The sequence below is a fragment of the Colletotrichum gloeosporioides genome (genome assembly GCF_011800055.1).
Source record: "Colletotrichum gloeosporioides strain Lc1 chromosome Unknown consensus_49, whole genome shotgun sequence".
Classification (NCBI taxonomy): domain Eukaryota; kingdom Fungi; phylum Ascomycota; class Sordariomycetes; order Glomerellales; family Glomerellaceae; genus Colletotrichum; species Colletotrichum gloeosporioides.
The window spans coordinates 450,834-470,815 of NW_025544694.1; the positions used below are offsets into that span (position 1 = coordinate 450,834).

Here is a 19,982-nt window from a genome sequence, read left to right on the forward strand (position 1 = left end):
CTGTTTTGTATTACGGCGCACTTGCTTCAGTCTCAACTCACCTCACCTTCTTCTATCCTTCCTTGTTTCCTTTACCTCCCAAGATACTTGGGTTCCTGCCTTCCGTCTGTTTAGAAGCTCCTTCCACAACCCGAAATGCTGCCTTACCTATGCATATTGTCCAGTATACACCACCCATAACCATATCTGGAAGGTTCGGTCCTGCTGCGTCACCTCTCCTTTCCTCACATAAAGCATTTAATTTACATTCGCATTTGCACTTTGCACCTGCATTTGCACATCCCCCTGCCTCTGGCCTAGCGTCCTATTTCGGTTAGTGACTCACGAGGCGCCCTCCTCCCTCCCTCCGTCTCTCCGTTGGGCCCGGCCACGGCATCCACGCCAGTGCGGGAGGACCCTGCATCATTCGCTGGTGTGTCCCCCCAAATGGCAACAATAATGGGCCGTTACTATTGTTCGTTCCCAACAGGTCGCTGCGAGATAACTGTGGCTGCCCGGCAGTGACATCCTCACCTTCCGTTTGTGTACCAAACTCCAGATTGCCCTGGAGGGACCTGTCCCCGTTCGCGATCCTGGGCCAGGACGACGCTTCGGCTGCTTGCACAAGGCGTTGCAAGTCTAGACAATGACATCTCAGGTCTAGGTCTCGGGTTACACCACAATCGTGCACTCGAGTCTGAGAATACAACATTCATGTTTCCCATCTCGGTATCCCGTGACACCTGCATCGAATCTTCTACGCATCATGGTAGCCCTGGGCTTCATGCTGGTGCGAGAGCGAAAGTTGGAGCTGGAACGCCAACGGCTTCTGTTGCCATCCCCGTCTGACCTCATGGCTTTCGTCAGACAACTACACACGGATGACCGAATCACCGACTACTTCATCCGTCAATGGAGCCATTTTATCGATCGATCCTGGGGAACTGACGACATTCTCCGACCCCACGATGCCCTCCCCTGCTGCACCTCAAGTCGCGGATCGCCCGAGCCGCAACGCTTCACAACGACTGGGAAGATGCTTTACCGCTCCCGAGTGTCAGATCACGACACCACAAGTCTCGTGGCGTACCGGCATCATCGATCCTCCACCACCCTGTTTGCCAAACAACAAGGCCCCCGAAACATGGCACAGCGGTCTCATCATCAGCTCCAGAACTCTGTGACAATGACATGCGCTTGCCATCATAATTAGCCCGGTTTGATCATCCGAAAGTCACCGTTGGTGTGTTTGCTTCTCCAGCCATGGCCGTGGAGGACACGGCCAAGCCGTCGTGTGACCGCCTTAGTCGGTGCTCTGTCAATGCGGCCAAGTACGAAAAGACGACAGGCAGACATTTTGCCCATCGCCCATCACCAATCCGGGGTACGATCGTAACGCGCCCGCCTGGTTGTGGTCGATTCCTCGACTACTTGACTGCGTCCTCAAGCGCGGAAGCCGACTGTATCAGCTGTCGTCCAAAGCGTTCCTTGAGCGTCGTTCGCCGTTGTAAGGCGGCACCCTCAGACGTCCCAGTATCTCGGTTTTCGATTGGCGTCCTCACCAAAACGTTTCTGGCATCGTTCGCGAAGTCGTCATGACTTTTACCGAGTTCTGACACGGAATTTTTACACAAACATGGCCACCGTTATGCGATGCCTTCTTGTGCGGAGTTGTCTCCTACCCACATCCGCATGGACAAACGACGTCGTCGACTCCACGAGCATTCACAATGCGAGTCACCCTTTCCACCCCCGGGTACGCCGTTTCATGCCCCCTTACGAATATTCACCGTCGGTAGACGCAGCCAGCGCCGACCGCAATTACACATCACCGCTTCACGTGGGGCTGAGTCATCGTCTGAACACGAAGAGAAGCACGACTCGCTCACTGCATGCCTCCACAACTCATACTTTCCAGAGTCGTATCTAGCAGGCCCGACAAAGGCTGCCAAGTCCAGATGCGCCCTCGAAACGGACCTTGGACGAAGTATCCGCCAGTGCCATGGGCGGGGATTCGCGTGAATAAATACCGACTACATTTTGGGATACACCATCCCACGTTTCATGACTCCGTTTCACTCCCACGAACCCACCATGACAGAAACGATGTAAACGAAACTTTCAAGGACGAAGTACAAAGTTGAGAAAGAAAGCTGAAAGCTACGTGGAATAAGTCATGGGAAACCTTGGCCGGACTACGGACTACTTAAATTCCCTTGGCAAATATGTATCGTTGCGATTTGATCGGTTGCTATCGTGAGAAGCAATCGAATGCAAGCACACCGCCATGCAACACAAGTCTTTGTCGCCCATCCGTGTGGCACGTCTCTCCGCCTACTGGATGTGCTAGTGCGCTCTCGCACGACGGCAGTCTGCATGGTGATTTGCGTCGGCACTATGCCGCTGCACTCTCATATCCCAAGTCCAACCGCAGAGTCTATAATACCGCTCGAGGAGCCCTGCATGCCCTTGAACGTCTTAATTCATCCAACATTGAGAGACAGTCAAGGTCGGGTTCGTATTTCATGCGCCACGTGTGTTGGCAAGATACATGCTTCTGTCAAGCACGTTTCTATATCACCATCGCTATGCGGCATACCGGATCGAAGGAAGATTATGTTGTTTTGTGTCCGTTATGCAAGATAACAACACAAACTGACGATAATACGTCGCGCAACGTCTCAGCCAATCTATCATCCAACGAAGCCTCGTGGCTGCCAGGGTCAATGCAGTGGTAGGTGCATCAAGCTTCACTACCGTAACCCAAACTTGCGGCGCGATCCACAAAGTCTTCCCCTCTTCTAGCGGTTGCTAACTTGCTTAGACCTTGAACCGCATCAAAGCTTAGCCAGACAACATGCAACAACCTGCAACCACACGGCCGATCCCTTGCGATCGATTAGAGCGCCGCCGCTTAAATATCATTGGGGCCTGATTTTCGACTGCTTGCTTCTGGCTGCTGTTGTCTGTGACCCAGAGGAAACCTTCCTAACCCATCATAGCAACCTTCGAGATGATTTAAGACTCTAGGTTCGAGCCGCATGGAAGAAGTCCATCATTACAACACCGCATCGCACGCGAAGACACACCACCAAGCCGAGTCTCATTGCCGTTTCCCAATTGGATCACCCAAGGAGGAACGAGCCTGACTCAAGAACCCCGTCTTTCTTCCCACCCTCACCCATCTTCTCAGGCCACAATCCACGCTTCCCTCCCCTCCTGCCGACGGAACCGGGAAAACCAAACGCAGAGCGGCAACCCTAAGACGAACGGCAACGCGCAAACCAAAGTCCAAATGGCCTGTTCTTCACGTGGTCTGTGAATTTCGGTTGGCTTCACGTGGCAAAGGCACGGCAGGAAGAGACGAACCTCACGCCATGGCCCGTCCACCCTCCTCTTCCCATCCATACAAATCGCACAATCTTCAATGGGTTTTGGAAAAGAAGATTTTGAATTACCGTTTCCTCACTCCCGCTGGCATCTCCGCCGTCCAACCACGTCAGCCGTTTCTAACCCTTACCCTCGTGGCGGGCACACCAGCCCGGCTGGACTTTCCGGATCGTTCCTCCCATCGTATCCTTTTCCCCGGGTTATTCATGATTTGACGACTCTTTTCAAGATATCGCCGATGGTGGCATCCGACTAATAGGGTAGGATCAAGACCATTGGTCGTCCAGATAATATCCTAAAGAGCGCCTTAATGGGAAATCCTCCCGACCAGACACTGCGGCGAACTTAGAGAAACACCGGCGTGACGTATACTTATGCGACCGCTATCAACTTCGGACGCTTCCTTGACTTTTGCAATCTTCCCTTTGCCCGTTCTAGCCCTCCTTCACGACCAGTGATTGGTTCGCCGCTTGTCCATCGCCCTCTGCCTGGGCCCATGGGTTGCTGCGTCCTTCTCTCCCACGTGCTGCTGCTTTACCAACGTTCTTTTGTCGATTCGTGTGCCGGCTCTCGTCATGTGCATCCATTGTGAGCGTTGGCTGGAAATCGCCAACCAGCTCTCAGGGACAAGGGGGCGTGTATCGCGCATTCAGTCGAATAGTCCAAGTCGCGTGCTTCAATGCTTTTTTGGGTCGTCTTTCGAGTAGCGTCTTTGGTGAAGGTTGAGTGTGACATCCGGCCGTCGATGGGCACCCTGGATGCAGTAAGACGTCGCCGCATCAATGCCGGAATCCATCCCTTCCTGGTTCCACCACACCGGCCTGCTTCGAGGATTCGAACCGCACGCTGTGATGTTGACGGTCAGATCGACCTGTCCGCGGCTTCCAGCTCCAGTCGAGAAATGGTTGTGATGGTTGCGGTGGTCTCGTGGTCGTCGTCTCGCCGGCTCCTGTGTTTGATTAGCTGGAATTGGATGACAGATCATCCGCCAGGCGCAGCACACCATGTCACATGAAAAACAATGTAGCCGTCAATGGGCTTGAACAGAGGATGAACGAGCATTGAGCGCGAACTATAGTACAGGCAGTAAGTAGGTATAAGAGGGAAGGCTTGAGGTAGGCGTCCACGCAGGAAAACAACTTCATCACCTCCATCCTCCGTTCCACGCATTTCTCGTTCCGTAAGCGGCCGTCGTCCCTTCTCTCTCCTTTTCGGTTTTCTCCCTGTTTTCGCCCATCCAAACAAACAAGCCCCCTCGGTAGGGAAGCTCCAAAAGGGATCGACATCCGTTTACACACGAAACCAACTCCCCTTCCCTTCCGACGTGTATAGGAAAATGACAGCTCGCCACCACAAACAAGCCACCCAGCCCTCTCCCTCAAAGCCTGTTTTCGCTCCTTTCTTCTACGAGGCGGACCAGCTCCACCTCTACTAAGCTTCGGCTTCGCGTCGCGTGGCGGTTACACTTGGCCCTTTCGTCTATCAGACCGATACCACCGGAGAATCGAGGAAATTTGACGAAAGGAAAGGCGGGATCGAGAGGTGCGATGCGTATTTTTGTGGGTGAACGCAATGGCGACGAGAGAATTATCGGACTGGTGGAAATCCTGTTGTCGGTGGTATAGAAAACTCCTGCTGCAACAAAAAAGAAGAGTGCAGCCCTATCCGCCTTGAGCCGTCGTGGGAGAAAGGTCGATGTCGGAATCGTGTGCTTTGCTTGTCTATGCGTGTAGGGTTGGATTTTGGTGGGGGTATCAAAATGCCTCGATTCCGTTCCCTTCTTGGCGATCCTGTCGTATCCGGATCCGGTAGCAGACGTTGTGGGAGATGTGAAGCATACATGACTCGGGAAAGGCCACATGTGGGAGAACCAACAATGTGTTACAACCGCCCAATCTAACAATCAGGTGCTAGAATGAGGCCAAAAAAAAAAAAAAAACTATGGTGCAAAAGAATCGAGGACGATGGGTGATGGCTGGCGCATGGCAAAGGAAAAAAAGAGACCCTGTATAGTTCCTACAGCCGCCCATGCCGGTAAACGGGCGGCTCCAGCTGGATTTGGTAGACGATGAAAAGTGAGCTTTGGTATGAGCAGGTGTTTCGTGACTTCGTCCTGAATGCGCCAGTACTCGCGGATTAGAAAAAGGCGGCATCAGGGTTTCGAAAATTAAGTAGGCCAAATAACCACTCGACAGAAGATTAAAATGGTTTCGCGCGTACTGGAACCGGTATATCCAGACAGGACTTCGTCATTGTTGGGGTCGGGTGGTTGATTTAGTATGCCCAGATTTTCAGCTAGGGAAAGCAGTCAGTACGGTCGTGTCCGATGAGCGTGTAGGGAACAACATACGAGAGAATCCCACGATCCTGTGCACAAGCTAATACCGTCGTTGCTAACGCCCAAGCAGCTGACTCTGTTCTCGTGGCCGACGAGCGAGCCAACCTTTTCACCGCGTGTTACGTCCCAAACCTGCCCATGAATTAGTAATGGGTCCTTCATGCTGAGAGTGCGTTCGGAATTCAAGAGCATACCTTGCACTCAAAATCGTCATAGCCAGCAAACAACAGCCGCCCAGAGACCGAGGTCGCCACGGAGGTGATGCCGCACAGAATGGATTCTGACTGTCAATCGAGTTAGCGGTCTCTGTGGTGCCATTCAGACGGGTGCTGCTGGCGGTACTTACGCCGTAAAGGTTCAATTCTCGGTCGGCACGAATGTCGAAAAGTCGGCAGGTCGCGTCGTCGGAGCCGGTAACAAAGGAGTGGCCGTCGGGGAAGAACTGGATGGCGTTGATGTCGGACTCGTGACCAGCGAATGTCTGGACCGCCTTGCCGGCACGGATATCCCACAGCTTAGCAAAGGCGTCGCAAGCACCGGAAATGAATGTGTTGGAGTTGGTCGGGTTGAGGCTGATACTCATGACATCGCCGAGATGGTCGGCGAATTCGATGACCTTTTGACCCGTTTCGATATCCCACTTCATGCAAGTCATATCACCTGATGAGGTAAGGATGCTGCGGTCGTTGATGAATCGACAGCACGACAGGTAGCCGGCATGGCCAGACAACTCCCTCGCGACGCGCGTAGGACCCTCTCTCTGTTGGTTGAGGTTGTAGATGGAGCAAATGTTGTCGAGACCACCGCAAGCCACGTAGTTACCGCTGGGGGCGTAGGCGCAGGTCATGACCCAGGAGGAGCGTAGAGGAATCGCGTGGACCTTGTTTGTCGTGTAAGCATCCCAGATGATGAGCTTTCCGTCTTGTGAGGCGGAAACGAGATGTCTTCTGTCGGTCGACCAGTGCATGGCGTAAATCTTGGCTAAGTGACCCTTGAGCGTGCGCTTTGCCTTCATCAGCTGGTTCTTGGGGATCGGCTCGTGGGCCTGCTGGGCAACGGTGCGGACTGTTGTTCAGGGGAGGAAATGTCAGCATCTTCACGACGGGTGGTCGGGGGGCAATTAGGACGACGGGTGGTCGGGGGGCAATTAGGACGACGGGTCGGGGGCCTGTGGTCGGTGACTGTTGCCGCCGTCGTCGATTGAATGAATGATTGATTGAACTCACGAGTTGTGTCGGCGAGCTCATCCTTCTTCCGCTTGATCCTATCCTTGAGTGTCTCAGCCTCGCGTCGCGCTTGCTGGATGCGCGCCTGCATCGCCTCGGGCGACACATCGTTTTGGCTTTGAGAGTTCATCGTCGTGGACTATCGGCCTCGATCAATGGGATGGCGGGAGAGAGGGACGGCTGCTGATGAAAGGAGAGGGCGACGGTGATGTCGGAGGGTGGTGTGGTGGTTGGTGGACGAGGAGGACGGACGGGTCGGAAAGGAGGAGGTGGTGTCGGTCGACTGTCGTTGGATGAGGGTTGAGGGTTGGAATTGAAATTGAGCGGGAGCCGGTGGAGAGGGAGGAAAGAGAGGTGTGTGGTGGTTGTCCAGTTCCAGATGGAAGGGGAATGCAAGCTCCAGGGGGGGTTGCTTTGCGCGGACCAGTAAAACAGCAGGGTCGAAAGGAAATGATGGCCGTCTGGGGGGTGTTGAATTAAGAGCGAGCAGCAGGAGAGAGCGAGAGTGGTCGCAGGTACCTGCCGTGTCTGCGAGAAGGTGGCCTGGTGGGTGGTACCTGGCTGGGGAGGGGCCTTATGCAGAAAACCCAGTAGTCGGGTGGACAAGACAGGGCAGGGCAGGAGTAGTGTGCAGGAGGCAGGAACAGGAACAGGAGAGAGATGGGCAGCAGAGCTGGATGGATGGATGGATGGATGGATGCTAGGCCGGGTGCTGGGTGTTGGGTGCTGGGTGCTGTTTGGTTACCTTACCTTACGTGGTAGCGTAAGGTGGGCGTGGGCAGCGGTAGCAGTAGCAGCGGGAGCAGCAGCAGTCGGGTAAGGTGAGGGAAGGAAGGGGAAGCGGCAGTCGCAGTGGCAGTGGCAGGCTGGCAGCCGTCGCAGTCGCAGTCGGAAGAAGCAACGCAGCACTAACAGCAAAGGTGGTGGCACTAACGAGAACAGCGCAATCGGAAAGGCGTGAGGTGCTAAGGAAAAGGCAAGGAAGGCACGGCTGGACTGGGCTGGGCTGGCTGACTGATGGGACACCGACTGACTGCTGGGCTGGGGGAGAAGAAGGATTGGTTGGTTGGCCGAAGGGGAGAGAGAGAAAGAATGGAGTCAACGGGACAGAATAGACAGGGAAGGAGGGACAGGGCAGGGGAGGGAAGGAAGGATGGAGCCAGGACCAGAGGGGGGGAAAGACCAAGGGCCGGGGCGGACGCCGTGTCGAGCGAGGTGGGTCCCTTCTTTCCTTCACTCAGACGCGCTGCAACTTCTTTCTCTCTTTCCTTCAGAGCTCTCACTCAATCGTCTTCTTTGCTTCTGTCCTATTCCCTCCCCTGGCATATATCTTCGTTGCGCTTGCTGGGTAAGGTGGTATGGGCCTGAACCCGGAGAAGGCTGTGATTGGGGGTGACCTGATGTCGTGGCCGGCCAGGGCACAATGGGCGAGGGAGGAAAGGAGGTCGGTCGCCTGGCTGTTCTTCTCTCGGCTGCTCTTGGTGATGCTAGGTGGAGAGAACCCGTACGCAGCGATCGGGCGACCCTGGAGCAGGTATCTATCTTACGAACGAGGGCGGCAGCTGGAGCAGCCTATGCAAACTGCAGTAGGTATTCGTATCTACCTAGTGCAGTCGTTCTGGTAGTGGGGGGGCGGGAGGCCTACTAAAAGAATCTGGCTGCTAGCGACTGGGGAGCGTCTCCCGGGTGTGCTAGGTAAGTCAAGGTGGTGAGCCCTGGCGTTGGGAGGTCAGATGAAGTTGCTACACCTGCATGGAAGTGTGTGGAACGCAGCAATGGCGCAGCAAGAACAATTCGAAGACGCCAAAGAGGAGGACTGTGAGAGGGACTGAGCGCGATTGACGACGCTGCTGCGAGACTGGCGCAGACGCAAATGCAAGTGCAAATGGAGGCAATCGCCGGCTTGGACAATGGAAGCAGCGCAGCGCAGCCCCCAAGACAGGCGGACCAGGTACGAAGTCAGGTACATACGAGACGGATATGTAATTAGCGGGCTGCAAGGCCCGAATGACGGCGAAGGGGCCGACGGTGTGCGACCACGCGGACAAGACAGACAGACAGGCAGGCAGGCGGCAAAAGGCATCAAAAGAACTGGCAGAACACTCTCGGGGCCCAGAGACTCAGGGACTCAAGAGACTCAGGGACAGCAGACGGACAAGTCGGTGACGGCAGCTAACAGAGAGCCCCGTCACCAGTCCCAGTTCTTTGTCCCGAGGATATGACGAGACGCGGCCAAGTACCGGGGGAAGCAACCCAAAAAGGGGAGAGTGGACGCGGGATCGACTTACCTACCTTAGCAATAGTAAGAGTACGGTACCGCCGTAATCACAAATATCTGAGCGGACAAGACCGCGCGCCCCAAGGAGGCGATGTCGCAAACTTGCCGAATGCCAGCAGCGTCGTCTTTGATCAAAGGGCCCTATTTGTCTTTTCCGCCTCTTTTCCAGGGTCTTCTTGTGTTTCCCAAAAAGTCCGCAGCGCGCCGAGGACGACCCACGAGGGAAAAGGACGCGGTAATTCAATGGGCGGCCGATCAGGATCTGGACTGGGCTGGGCTGGGTTTTGGCTGGCGGGATTGCGTTGCGTTCTCTCTTCAAAGAAGAGCCGACCCGAGTCGGACACTGGTCGGCCGGGAAGGGTTTCCAGTCCGCTGTGGACGGGGGGGCCACAGCCAGGGCAGCTCACTTCGACCAATTGGTAGCACAGCAGCCGTAGCTTGAGCAGAAGGGCAGAAGGACAACGCCGCCGCGGGCAGTAGAGTCGGACCTGGCTGGTGCGGTACACGGCAGCGCCAGGTACCTCGAACTTGCCCGAGGTACGCTATGTGCGCCGCCAGGTTTGAGTGTGAGTGTGTGTGTGTGTGTGAGAGAGAGAGAGGAGCGTGTGGGTGTGCCAGTGGTGTTGGACCTGGTACACGTAGTGTTGGCGTAATATCCGTGGTGTAGTCCAGCCTTCAAGTCCAAGGCCAGAACGCGACAAGTATTGGACGTAGCCCGCGAGAGCGGCTTCGTAAGTGGTAAATTGGAGTAACGTATTTGGCCGCCGTCGTAATATAGCTGATGGCAGTGTCCGGCGAATCCGAGCTTCTGTTCACAAGCAACTGTGCCCGAGTCTGCGTTCAATATCGGGGTGAGGCCTGGGAGAGTGAGTGTGAGAAAGTCCGCTGCGGTGGATGAGCCGTGAATTGAATGTCGTTCTGAGGTGAGGGTCGGACCGGGTGCAGGCGAGGAAACAGTTTGGAGGTGGGGCCTGGGCTGCAGTATTATTTTATTTCCCTGCACCTGCGCTGCTTGAGCGGTATCCGTCCAGTGTCCTGCCCTGGTGGGGAAAGAAGTGGGAAAGTGTGGATTCTGGAACCAGACGTGCGTGCGCGCGGCCAGAAACTGAGCAAGACCCCGGGCCTGGGGGAGGCAGGTGCCAGGAACCGTCAGGTACAAGCAATCTCAAAATCGACACCCAGGTACGTACCTATCTCGTCTTCTTCAAGAGAAAGCGACTCCAAGCCCAGTCTCTCTCTCAGGAAGGAAAGGGGCCCTTCCTCCGGAGAGAAGAGCCACTTTGGAGACTAACGCCAAGGCCGATTGCGACCCTGTGTCCGCCGCCTTTACTGCGTAAGGTAGTCAGTCGCCTGTTCGCCGACCGGGGAACAAAAACAAAAAACACCACCACCACCTCAAAGTCTACCTTGATTGGAGCTCCGGCCGTCTCGTACGGTTGAGCTCCCTCCTAAAGTGATTTACCCCACCTCCATCTGCCTCCAACGCTCAAGCTCTTGCTTCATGACAGCATTTTGCCCGCCAACAAGAGAGAGACATTCAAGGTCGGTCTCGCACTCCGCCTCGTCCCATCTTTCTGCCTTCCTATGCACTGCTACCTTATGTCGGAGATGGTGGGAGGAGGGGGCGGGCGAAAAGCAAAAGAAAGAGGACCAGCAACTTGAGCCAGCAAGGGCAGCTTTTGCCTTTCTTTGCTGGACGTGTGATCAATTAGGCGATCTCGCGTCAGGATCGGAAATTTAGCATACGACATGTCCTGCGCAACCAGCACTACCCACCTGCAATGATTCGTCGCCTGCAGTCCACATTGCTACCTATCCGTACCTGCGCTCTGCTCCTATCCGTTTAGAGCAACGGCTGGTGGAGAGCCAGATCGCGACGCCCGCATCCGCATCTTCACCTTGTCTACCGGTGCGATGCGATGCGATGCGATTCGAGGCGAGACATGCGATGTGATGCTGCCGCCTTTACAAATACAGCCTCAGATGGCAGGACAACCTGAGCCAGGTGGGTTCTCCTCTAGACGCGGACAAGGTCATGGAGGGAAGCGCTTGTCGGGCGACGAAGAAGCAGGGTCTAGTCCGGTACGCTGAGGTACCTCGACACTGAAGCGGAGCCCAAGAACACCATCGTCATTTGCTTGCTTGCTTTGGTTGCTGCTGGCGGAGCACCTGCATCAATGGCTGGAGGGGATAGGGAGTGCATTACCTCTAGCAGGGAAAGGGTTTGGGACTTCTGAGGCTCGGACTTGGAGTCGGCTGAAATGATGAATATCTGACCTATCCCGTTCTGCTTTTCAACAGATGCACATACAGGACACGACGAGCGATGACCACGACGCTGTCACCGACTGCCACTGCGCCTCATCTTTCAGTTTGCGCTTGGGGCGAGGTTGGAAGAAGCTCCCGTCCCCGTTGGTGCCCATCCATGGCCTTGCTACAGCGCACAGGGACTCTAACAGAGATATTGAGTTTGCAAGTCTCCCTCACCCTGTCTTGTGATGTGCTTGTTGGCTGTGTGTGATGCATCATTGCCAGGAGCAGACCAAGATACGCCTTTCAGATTCAAGTTTGACAGAACTCTTGGTGCGGATGCCAGTCTTAACCTAGGAGGCGTCATTGGGAGAGGCGGACGGTTTTGGACTGCAGACAGGGTACTTGTACATGAGTCCGAACCAACATGGGAAGGCAGCACAGTGCAACATCTCGCATGCACTCAGAGCGAGTGGTGAGGACGAAGCATCATTGGCCTGGCCGTAAAACATTACCTGCAACTGATATCCGTCCTTACCTACACTAGCATCGCAGGGGGCCAGGTAAGGTAGGTAGGAGCCGCCGAGCCGGCACCCTCCTCCATCTTCAAGGCTTGCTTGGCAAAGTGCTAGAACAAGGACCAGCTGGTTGGTTGGAGGAGAGGTAAACTGTCACAAGCAACACTCTCCATCTCTCGATGGGAAAGCGGCACGGGAAAGACGGATAGATGGTGATATCTATCGGGTCTTGAAAGGGTCCGGCGAGAGGAAACTCTCCTTTTTGGCTTTTATCTGTACGAGTAGCCCGCACCCTGATACCAAGATGCCGTTAAACGATAAATCGCAGCTTCATCGTGGACATTGGAAGGAAGCGTTGCACGAAGGGTGCTCCGTGAGGTACCGTCAGGTACTCTGGAGTGTACCTACCTTACGAATAGACGTGGTGGATGCCTTCAGTGCACAGACCATCTCTTTGGAGAGAACTGAAATTTTCAGAGGGACAACTCTGCACAATGCCGGTCCCCTTTTCTGCATTACAGTGGCATAAAGTAGATTGGATGCATGCACTAGTCCCTGTAGAGTGCCTCTCAGGTACCAACCCGACCTCACCTCAATTGTGTGCGCCGAACCACGTCCCCCGCCCCTCACTGCTCAGTGCAAGTGTGTCGGGTCCCGTTCTTGCCTTCCCCCGGCCAGCTCCACTTGAGCACCAGCTGCCTCATGGTCTGTGCTTCAGTGGTCCCGTCTCCAGGTCTGTTTCCCAAGACCGCCTTTGCCTCAGACTTCCAGCTGGGACTTCATCATCAGAATCTGCCTGCAACTGGCTTGGCAGCCAGCCAGACGACACCTCCGCAGTCTTCACGTCGCACATTGCGGTCGTGTCATCCGCACCTCCAAGCCGCGGAGCTGAAAACCGACAAAAAGAAACTTTGGAATCCAGATTCCATCATCATTCTTGCTACGTACACGTCTCACCTCATGTTGCTTGCGTGCGAGTGGCCCGGCACTGGCAATCCGATAGAGCAGAACATCCCATCAATCTGGACCTCGATGCGACGCCCGCTCTGCTGCCCTTGACTTCCCATCGAAAAGGATCAGCAATCACAAACCCAAAGTTTCTGCGAATACCAGTCTGTCGTCCACACGCAGCAAGCAGTCGGGTTGCTAGATAAGCACGGCAAACCCAAGACTGAAGCCTCCCACGCCATGCTACCTAATTCATGGCCATCCTGTGGACGGTGGCCAAAAGAAAGCAGCCAACAACAACTGGCATGACGTCTCGTCTTCGTCTTGATGGTGTTGATGCCAACGTCCATCTGGTTGCCAAACTTTTCGGCGGACCAACCGAGAAACCTTGGCCAAAAATGGTGACCTGGGCGATCAAATCCCCCTGCCTAGCAAGGACGAGGGCGATGGCCAGGACGAGCTCATGGCCCAAGTGCAAACCAAGTTCAATTTGACGGCCGCCCAGCAAATAAGCAAGCAAGCAAACATATGGGCAAACAAAAAAGAGTTCTCGAGTAGTGACATCCACGAGCTTCACTGCCGCTGCACAAGGACGAGAAACGACCAGGACGAGACTGGACACGCGCCCCCGCTAGCCAATGTCAGCCAGGGTCCGGCATCGAGCCACTGGTCATTGGGCGAACTACCCATCTCGATACACATTCAGAACACCCACCTCAGACCATCCAACCCTCCATCTTGTTTGCCTTTCCGCCATACGCAGCTTTCATCATCCCATTTGCCCGATTTCATCTCAAGTTTTGCCCTATCCCACTCTGCTCTGCGGAGATGGCCCCCGAAGTATCCAAACATCTTGAATCCAACCACACAGTCGTCCGCCAAACACTTTCACAGTACAAATAAAGTCCGACGGCTCAATTTACAACGCCGAAGCCTTTGTGTGCCGGGATCGAGGTTGTCAGTCTCATGTCTCATGTCAGGTCAGGCTGGCTTCTTTCATGACTGTGTACGCAGACATTATGTGGCGGACGGTCCAAGCTCTTTAGCTCCCTCCCCAGCCGGTGCCCTCACAAGCCCCAAGCTTCCATCATTGCTTCTTCCTCCACTCTACAAGTCAGACTTGCATGCGTCGGGCTTGGCTGGGCTCACTTATCCATGCCGATGATGGCATCTTTGTCGAGAGACCAGCCACGAGAGGAACTGTATTCGGCGCTGGCGGCCTCACGACCCCTTCTTCCACTTCGCCACCTCGACGACTAACCCACCGATATGCATGACGGTTGGACAGCCCTTAGCTTCGGCGAGCGGCAGCGGCAGCGGCAGAAGCTACGATATCAATGGCAAAAAGAGCATCCCCATGCCCCCGCGGCCGCCCGAAACTGGCCTTCGTCACGGCGTAATCGGCACTCCCATCTGGAAAGGCACATACAGAGGCATAGCCAGGATACTCGGCGTCGGCGCCCGTCGGCAGCGAGATGGCTGCATCAATTGGAGGAGTATCGCATCTACAATTCGTCTGAAGAGTTGCGCACAATGACACAGAGAGACCTTGCTACACGCCAATACTTCAGACAAAATGATATGTGTCGATGCAATCATGCGACATGGACCTCCCTTCCCTTCCCAAGATATCGGTCATTCGGTACCCGACATTGCAACTCGGTGCCGTTCCGCGCCCAGAGTTCCATGGGAACACCGCCGCTGTCGCTTTCCGTTGCCCTTCAACTTTGGAGAATGGCTACGCCAATACCTCTCACCAACTTACGTGTAAGCTTGTGGCATGCCACGGCTACTTGTGTCGCATAGGAAACCTCTGACTCCGATGTTTGCTCGCGTCACTCAACAGGGCGCCGTTCCGCCAGTTCGACCAAAGACTACGGCGTCCCAACGAAGACGCAGACGACAGTATCACTACCACGAAGCAACATCATGCGACACAGCGAATCCAGCGATCAACACCCTGGTTGGCCATATCTACTTCGTATCAGCTAGCCAGCGGACCAAACTTCCTGCTGGGACAAGGCCTGCGAGAGCCTGATGGAGGATGGCGCAGGCCGTACGCTAATACAACTACATGCCTCTGCCGACGAAGGACGAGGTCCAAATCCACGAGCGGCGATTAGTCAAGCTCACACTGTGTCGCAAGCCGGCAGCCCAATGTCTAGCTTAAAGTAACCCCAGGCCGAAAATGGGTTGGCTAGTCCCCGTCAATGCACAATGGCGCTTGCTGACATGGCGTCTGGATCTCGGTACATCTTGCTAACTCCCAACGGAAGAGGGAAAAAAGAGGACGAAAAAGGGACATCTGTCGTGCACTTGCGTCTGACGACTGCAGTGTGAATATTTCGTCCACCAGTAGCGAATAACGTCACTGCCGAACAAGTCAGTTGTCCTTCAACTATATTTCTCAACCACGTTCATCAGTTCCGAGTCGGAGATTTCACTCCAAACTCCGCACTCTCCTTGGGGAGCGAACTTACGTGATGACAGACCTGTTGGTCATTGCGTAATGCCCGATGGAAGAAAGCAGACGGAAATTTAGCCCGGTGACTGGGCAGACAAATCCAATTAGATTGCAAGCTACTTGGCTGTCAACCGCTCATCAACAACGACGCATATCTGTATCCCGCTTACCTTGCGGGAAGCGCACGGTCTACAGAGATTAATCTCCACTCGAGATTGCGATTTGAATCCGCTCGCTGCTTGGTTTATGTCGTCTACCAAATACTATATTGATTGATAACACTCTTCATCGTCATTGCCCCTTCACTTCCTCCAACCCAACCCCCTCTTTACTACTCGAGATGCTTTTGACTACCGCTCGCCTCATGTTTATCGTTTCACATTCTGATATGGGAACATCCCTTGAGGATCGAGGTCTTGGAAGCCTCTCGGGAGACACACTGACCATCACGGACCTCGTTTGGGTGCGTGTGTCGTCTCAACGACGGAACGGAGACGAATATCATCACAACCCCATCACCACTAAGATGATACTGGCACACTTCAATGTTCCCTGCAGGACGTCCGCGGCTTGCACCAAATGAACGCGCCAGCCCGTTGCCATGTTACTATGCCTCGCCCAACCCCTCTTTCACAGGGCCGAGGCAATATTAAGACGATACACACTCCCGCCAAGGGAGCACACACGAAGCCTCAAGGCTGCAGCAGACGAGACACCTGCCCGTTTCTTAGCCCTACCGCTAGATCAGTCAAGGTCTGGGGCACGTCTGCAGCAAGAGTACAGGGCGAGGGACCCTCCTGGCAGCTTGGCACGTCCTTGCCTGTTGGGCAAACGCTTGATCCAACTTAGCGGGAACCATCTACCGTTCGCCATCAACCAGATCTCCCAGCCAGAGTTTTTGGGATATGCTGACTAGCCCAAACCCTCTGCAACCCTTCTGCAGAAAGGGTGGCGACTGTCCCCAATGAGGATGTTGTATCCGGAAAAGCCGCCCATGTTTCCTGCATACGTGCCATATCACAGCCAGCGTCCGAGACCTCGAGACCGGAGAAGCATGTCAATATAACAATGACGCTCTAGAAAAGTCAACCTCCTGGCATCAGAGGATCGGGTTTCCTTGTTTATTTTTAGTGACTTGCCCGATTCGGCGATACGATCTCGCTTTGACCTGCAGCGATATACCCTCGAAAGCCATTCAGTTAGCCTCCAGTCGCGCTGCACAATCACAAAGTACAGAGGCAGACATCTGCACAAGTATGTCTTTGAAATCAACCCAAAATCCTCGGCTGAACTAGCACAACCGTCCATGCAAGACGGCTAATCGGCACATCGTCTTAAAGCAATGCGCCATTCATCTATTGCGACGACTGGGCCAGAAACATACAATGTCTGTTTATGTTAATCACTTGAGCACTGCCGGCCGATCAATCGGCAGTCATCTGCTACTTTCTTTGCCCGTCATCTCCTCCTTTGACATATGTTAGGGATCCCGCTCGTTGACTTTGTCTCGTTAGTTCGACGCCACGAGCTTTCTGCCTGAGCAGTGCCAAATCTAATCTCTCCAAAGACGAGACGGTTCCAAGTACGTATAAGCCAGTTTGGCGAGAACCCCCGATATGGGACACGGCCGAAGCCCCGACCCCGCTCGCGTGGGGCCGTAAAGTCTCCCCGCCGGACTCGGGACCGGAGTGTTCGACGTTCCCGCTATTTTCCCGGGAACGAGAGGCCCACTTGATAACTCAAAAGCCTCCACGCTGAAGTTACGTGGCTAAAGAGGTAGTTCGTATGTGCAGATCAACGGCCGGGGGGAGCCGACTTTTGTCTAGATCTTATCTCCTATTTGAGAATTGTACAGGCGTGCTTTCGTCATCAATCGTTCACCACATAACGTCTCGAAGGCGCTGCTTCTCAGCGTCACCGCCAAAGATGGAGTCGATGCCCCTCCGGGCGAGTGCGCAAACCTCATTTTGAGACAGGTTGAAATGCTCGGCCACCAGCCTGTACTCGTTCGATAGCGGGCTGCCAAAAACACCCACGTCGTCCGTCTATTACAACATTAGCGAAAAGATCTCTTTTCATCCGTACCATGCGAGCCCCGTCTTTGCGAACCCGCATTTCAGAGGAAAGAACAGCAGCAGAAACTTACGCCCAGCGAAATCACGCTCCCCTCGACCCCCCACCACTCCCCGAAATGGTGCCCCTCAAAGCCGCCCGTGACCATCCCGGCGTGGACATTACAGCTGAGGCACAGCTCCAGCCCAATCTTTTTCGACGTGATCTCCCTCTTCACTTCCTCTCCGAGATGTATAACATGCCCCAGCCTCCCTGGTCCCCACGACAGAATGTCCGCCAGCTCGTCGGGGTGTCCGGAGCACTCCGCCTCGCCGAAGTGGATCGTGAGCCCCAGACCCAGCCGCTTAGCCTCCGCGAAGGCGCCGCGGAAGATGGAGATGTTGTCCTGCCCCTCCACGCCGTGGCACCGCGCCGCGGGGTCGCCGCAGAGGTCCACCCCGACGACGCCCTGGTCGCGGAACTGCGCCGCGAGGCGTACCGTCTCGGCCGCCTGCGCGGGCGTGTGTCGTCTGTCGACGGAGAGGATCAGACGCGTGCGCATGGTCTCCGGGCCGGGATGCGCCGCCTCGAACTCGGCTATCGCTGAGAGGATTGTGGAGACGTAGACCGAAGGCGGCTGCGGCGTTGGGGACGGGAGGGCGCGGGGCGTGGTCCGGAGTTCGAGGTACGTCACGCCGTCTGCGTGGAAGTCCTTCAATACAGAGAGGGTTGCCGTGCGGAGGGTTTCCGGGGTTGTGATGAGGTTGTAGATGTATGATGAGAAGAGGGGGAAGAACCTGGATACACTGTCAGTAAGTCTCGTCGACGGAGGACCGGAGGGGTAGGTCACGTTGTCAGGTTGTAATCATGTTTTTCTTCCGGCATGACGACGAGGGGATCTTCCAGGTCGGTCTCCCCCGCCGCCTTCTTCACGGCCCATATCTCGTGAAGGGTGCGGCGGCTTACACTGCCCGTCAGATGGGCATGCAGCTGGGTAAGTATGTGTTAGTCCAAAGCGCCAAGATGAGCGGGGTAGAGTAAGCTTGATGTTACTACCTCGATCTTGGGAAGTGCTTTGAAGTCCATATCTGCTGCAGTCTTGGAGCCCGACATGTTGTTTGGGTTCACGGCGCGTCGTCGTAGAAGCGCGACTTGTTCACGTAGAGCACCTCCGGATAGAAGATTGTCTGTGCGACTTCTGACTATGCCCCACTGGTCACACACAACCCTGCTGTCCGATAAGAGTCTGAGCACCGGCTACTAGATCAGAACCAGGCGGCGCCGCTGACGGTCTTGTCTTTTTCCCTCTTACACGAAAAGAAGTGGCGTGTGTGGCGTGAGGTGTGTGATTTTGAGGCCTTTTCTTGCTTGGGATCCGGAGAAGTTGAAGATTGTGGATCACGGTGGTTCCGAGGCGAAAGAGTCACGGAGCGGGCCGACGGGGCCGATCCCGGAGGTTGGGAGCTGAGGAACCGGGATCCTGGTGATGTCTGTGCTTCGTCGAGTCTTGAGTCAAACCCGTGTCGAAGGAATATTGATGCGGCCAGTACACAAGGAAAATGGCTCTTGCGTCTCGGTACCTGCATATTCTGTAAGTCTCACGTGGACGAGATGCGTGGAGTGAACGGTGGGCCAAAGAGGTGCCGTATCCCTCCCAGTCCGAAGCTTGTGACGCCGGCTATGCCTAGTATAAATACATTGCAGTAGTGAACTTTTAAGTTTTCTTTCGAAAACAAATAAAGCACGCAGCAGCTATCACCTGCAGGTGTTGAGTTGAAAGAATAGCTTCGTCCAAGTCCGTAAAGCGCAGAAAGCAGGACCGACGAGGCCTGCGCAACTGGAAGGCCGCGAGACGGCGAATGTGTCTGTCCGTCAGCAGTGGTTGGCCTCGTTGTCCAGTTATAACCAACGTAACCTTCGGAGACGAATACCTCACGTAGAAGATTGCAGTCCCTGATGTGGTTGCGGTCTCTAATTACCGCGTGGCTCGAAGAATGACTTGGAAGTCATGCGATATCAGTGAAACCAGCTGGCCAAGCTATTCAAAGATTCGCCTTCCCAGAAGCGTTTCAGTGGAAAGGTGATTACATATAGTTAGGACCTTCCCCCACGAGACAAACACCATTCTACGACCTCGATGCCCACCGTTGACAAGCCCAAGATCAATGCTCGCCTTGCATGGGTATAAATTGATACCGCAGCCCAAGATTTAGTCTCGGCAATCCAAGTGAGGCCTGGAACATGGCGGAATGGTGCGAGTTCCGTCCTCCGTTATTCTGCAACTCACGCGGGCGGCCAAGGACTGCGAAGTGTTCGACCAGGTCCTCAAAGTCAGCCACAGACGCGAATGCCTCCATCACCTCACTGTCCTTCTCCGCCTGCGGCGTATTGTGGGGGTGTACTACTGGTAGCGCTTGACTATCGCGGCTTTTTACTACTCAGGACTTGCTCAGGACTTGGGCAGAGGTTGCCAAGAGCTCTCTGCCACCATTCGGGCTCGTAAAAGTGAAAAGCTGATCATCAAGATCTCATCGCGCAG

The 19,982-nt window shown here is 54.9% G+C and overlaps 2 protein-coding genes across 2 annotated transcripts; both read right to left on the reverse strand.

Moving 5' to 3' along the window:
- Positions 1 to 5,643: 5,643 nt before the first annotated feature.
- GCG54_00012168 (Guanine nucleotide-binding protein subunit beta) lies at positions 5,644 to 7,063 on the reverse strand (the record flags this gene model as incomplete). Its single annotated transcript, XM_045412054.1, has 5 exons — positions 5,644 to 5,664; positions 5,720 to 5,839; positions 5,902 to 5,991; positions 6,054 to 6,772; positions 6,934 to 7,063. The coding sequence occupies 5 exons, from the start codon at positions 7,061 to 7,063 to the stop codon at positions 5,644 to 5,646; spliced, it is 1,080 nt and encodes a 359-aa protein (XP_045263838.1).
- A 10,205-nt stretch (positions 7,064 to 17,268) lies between these two features.
- On the reverse strand, positions 17,269 to 18,556 carry GCG54_00012169 (Adenosine deaminase-like protein; the record flags this gene model as incomplete). Its single annotated transcript, XM_045412055.1, has 4 exons — positions 17,269 to 17,436; positions 17,538 to 18,240; positions 18,294 to 18,433; positions 18,497 to 18,556. The coding sequence occupies 4 exons, from the start codon at positions 18,554 to 18,556 to the stop codon at positions 17,269 to 17,271; spliced, it is 1,071 nt and encodes a 356-aa protein (XP_045263839.1).
- Between the last annotated feature and the right edge of the window lie 1,426 nt (positions 18,557 to 19,982).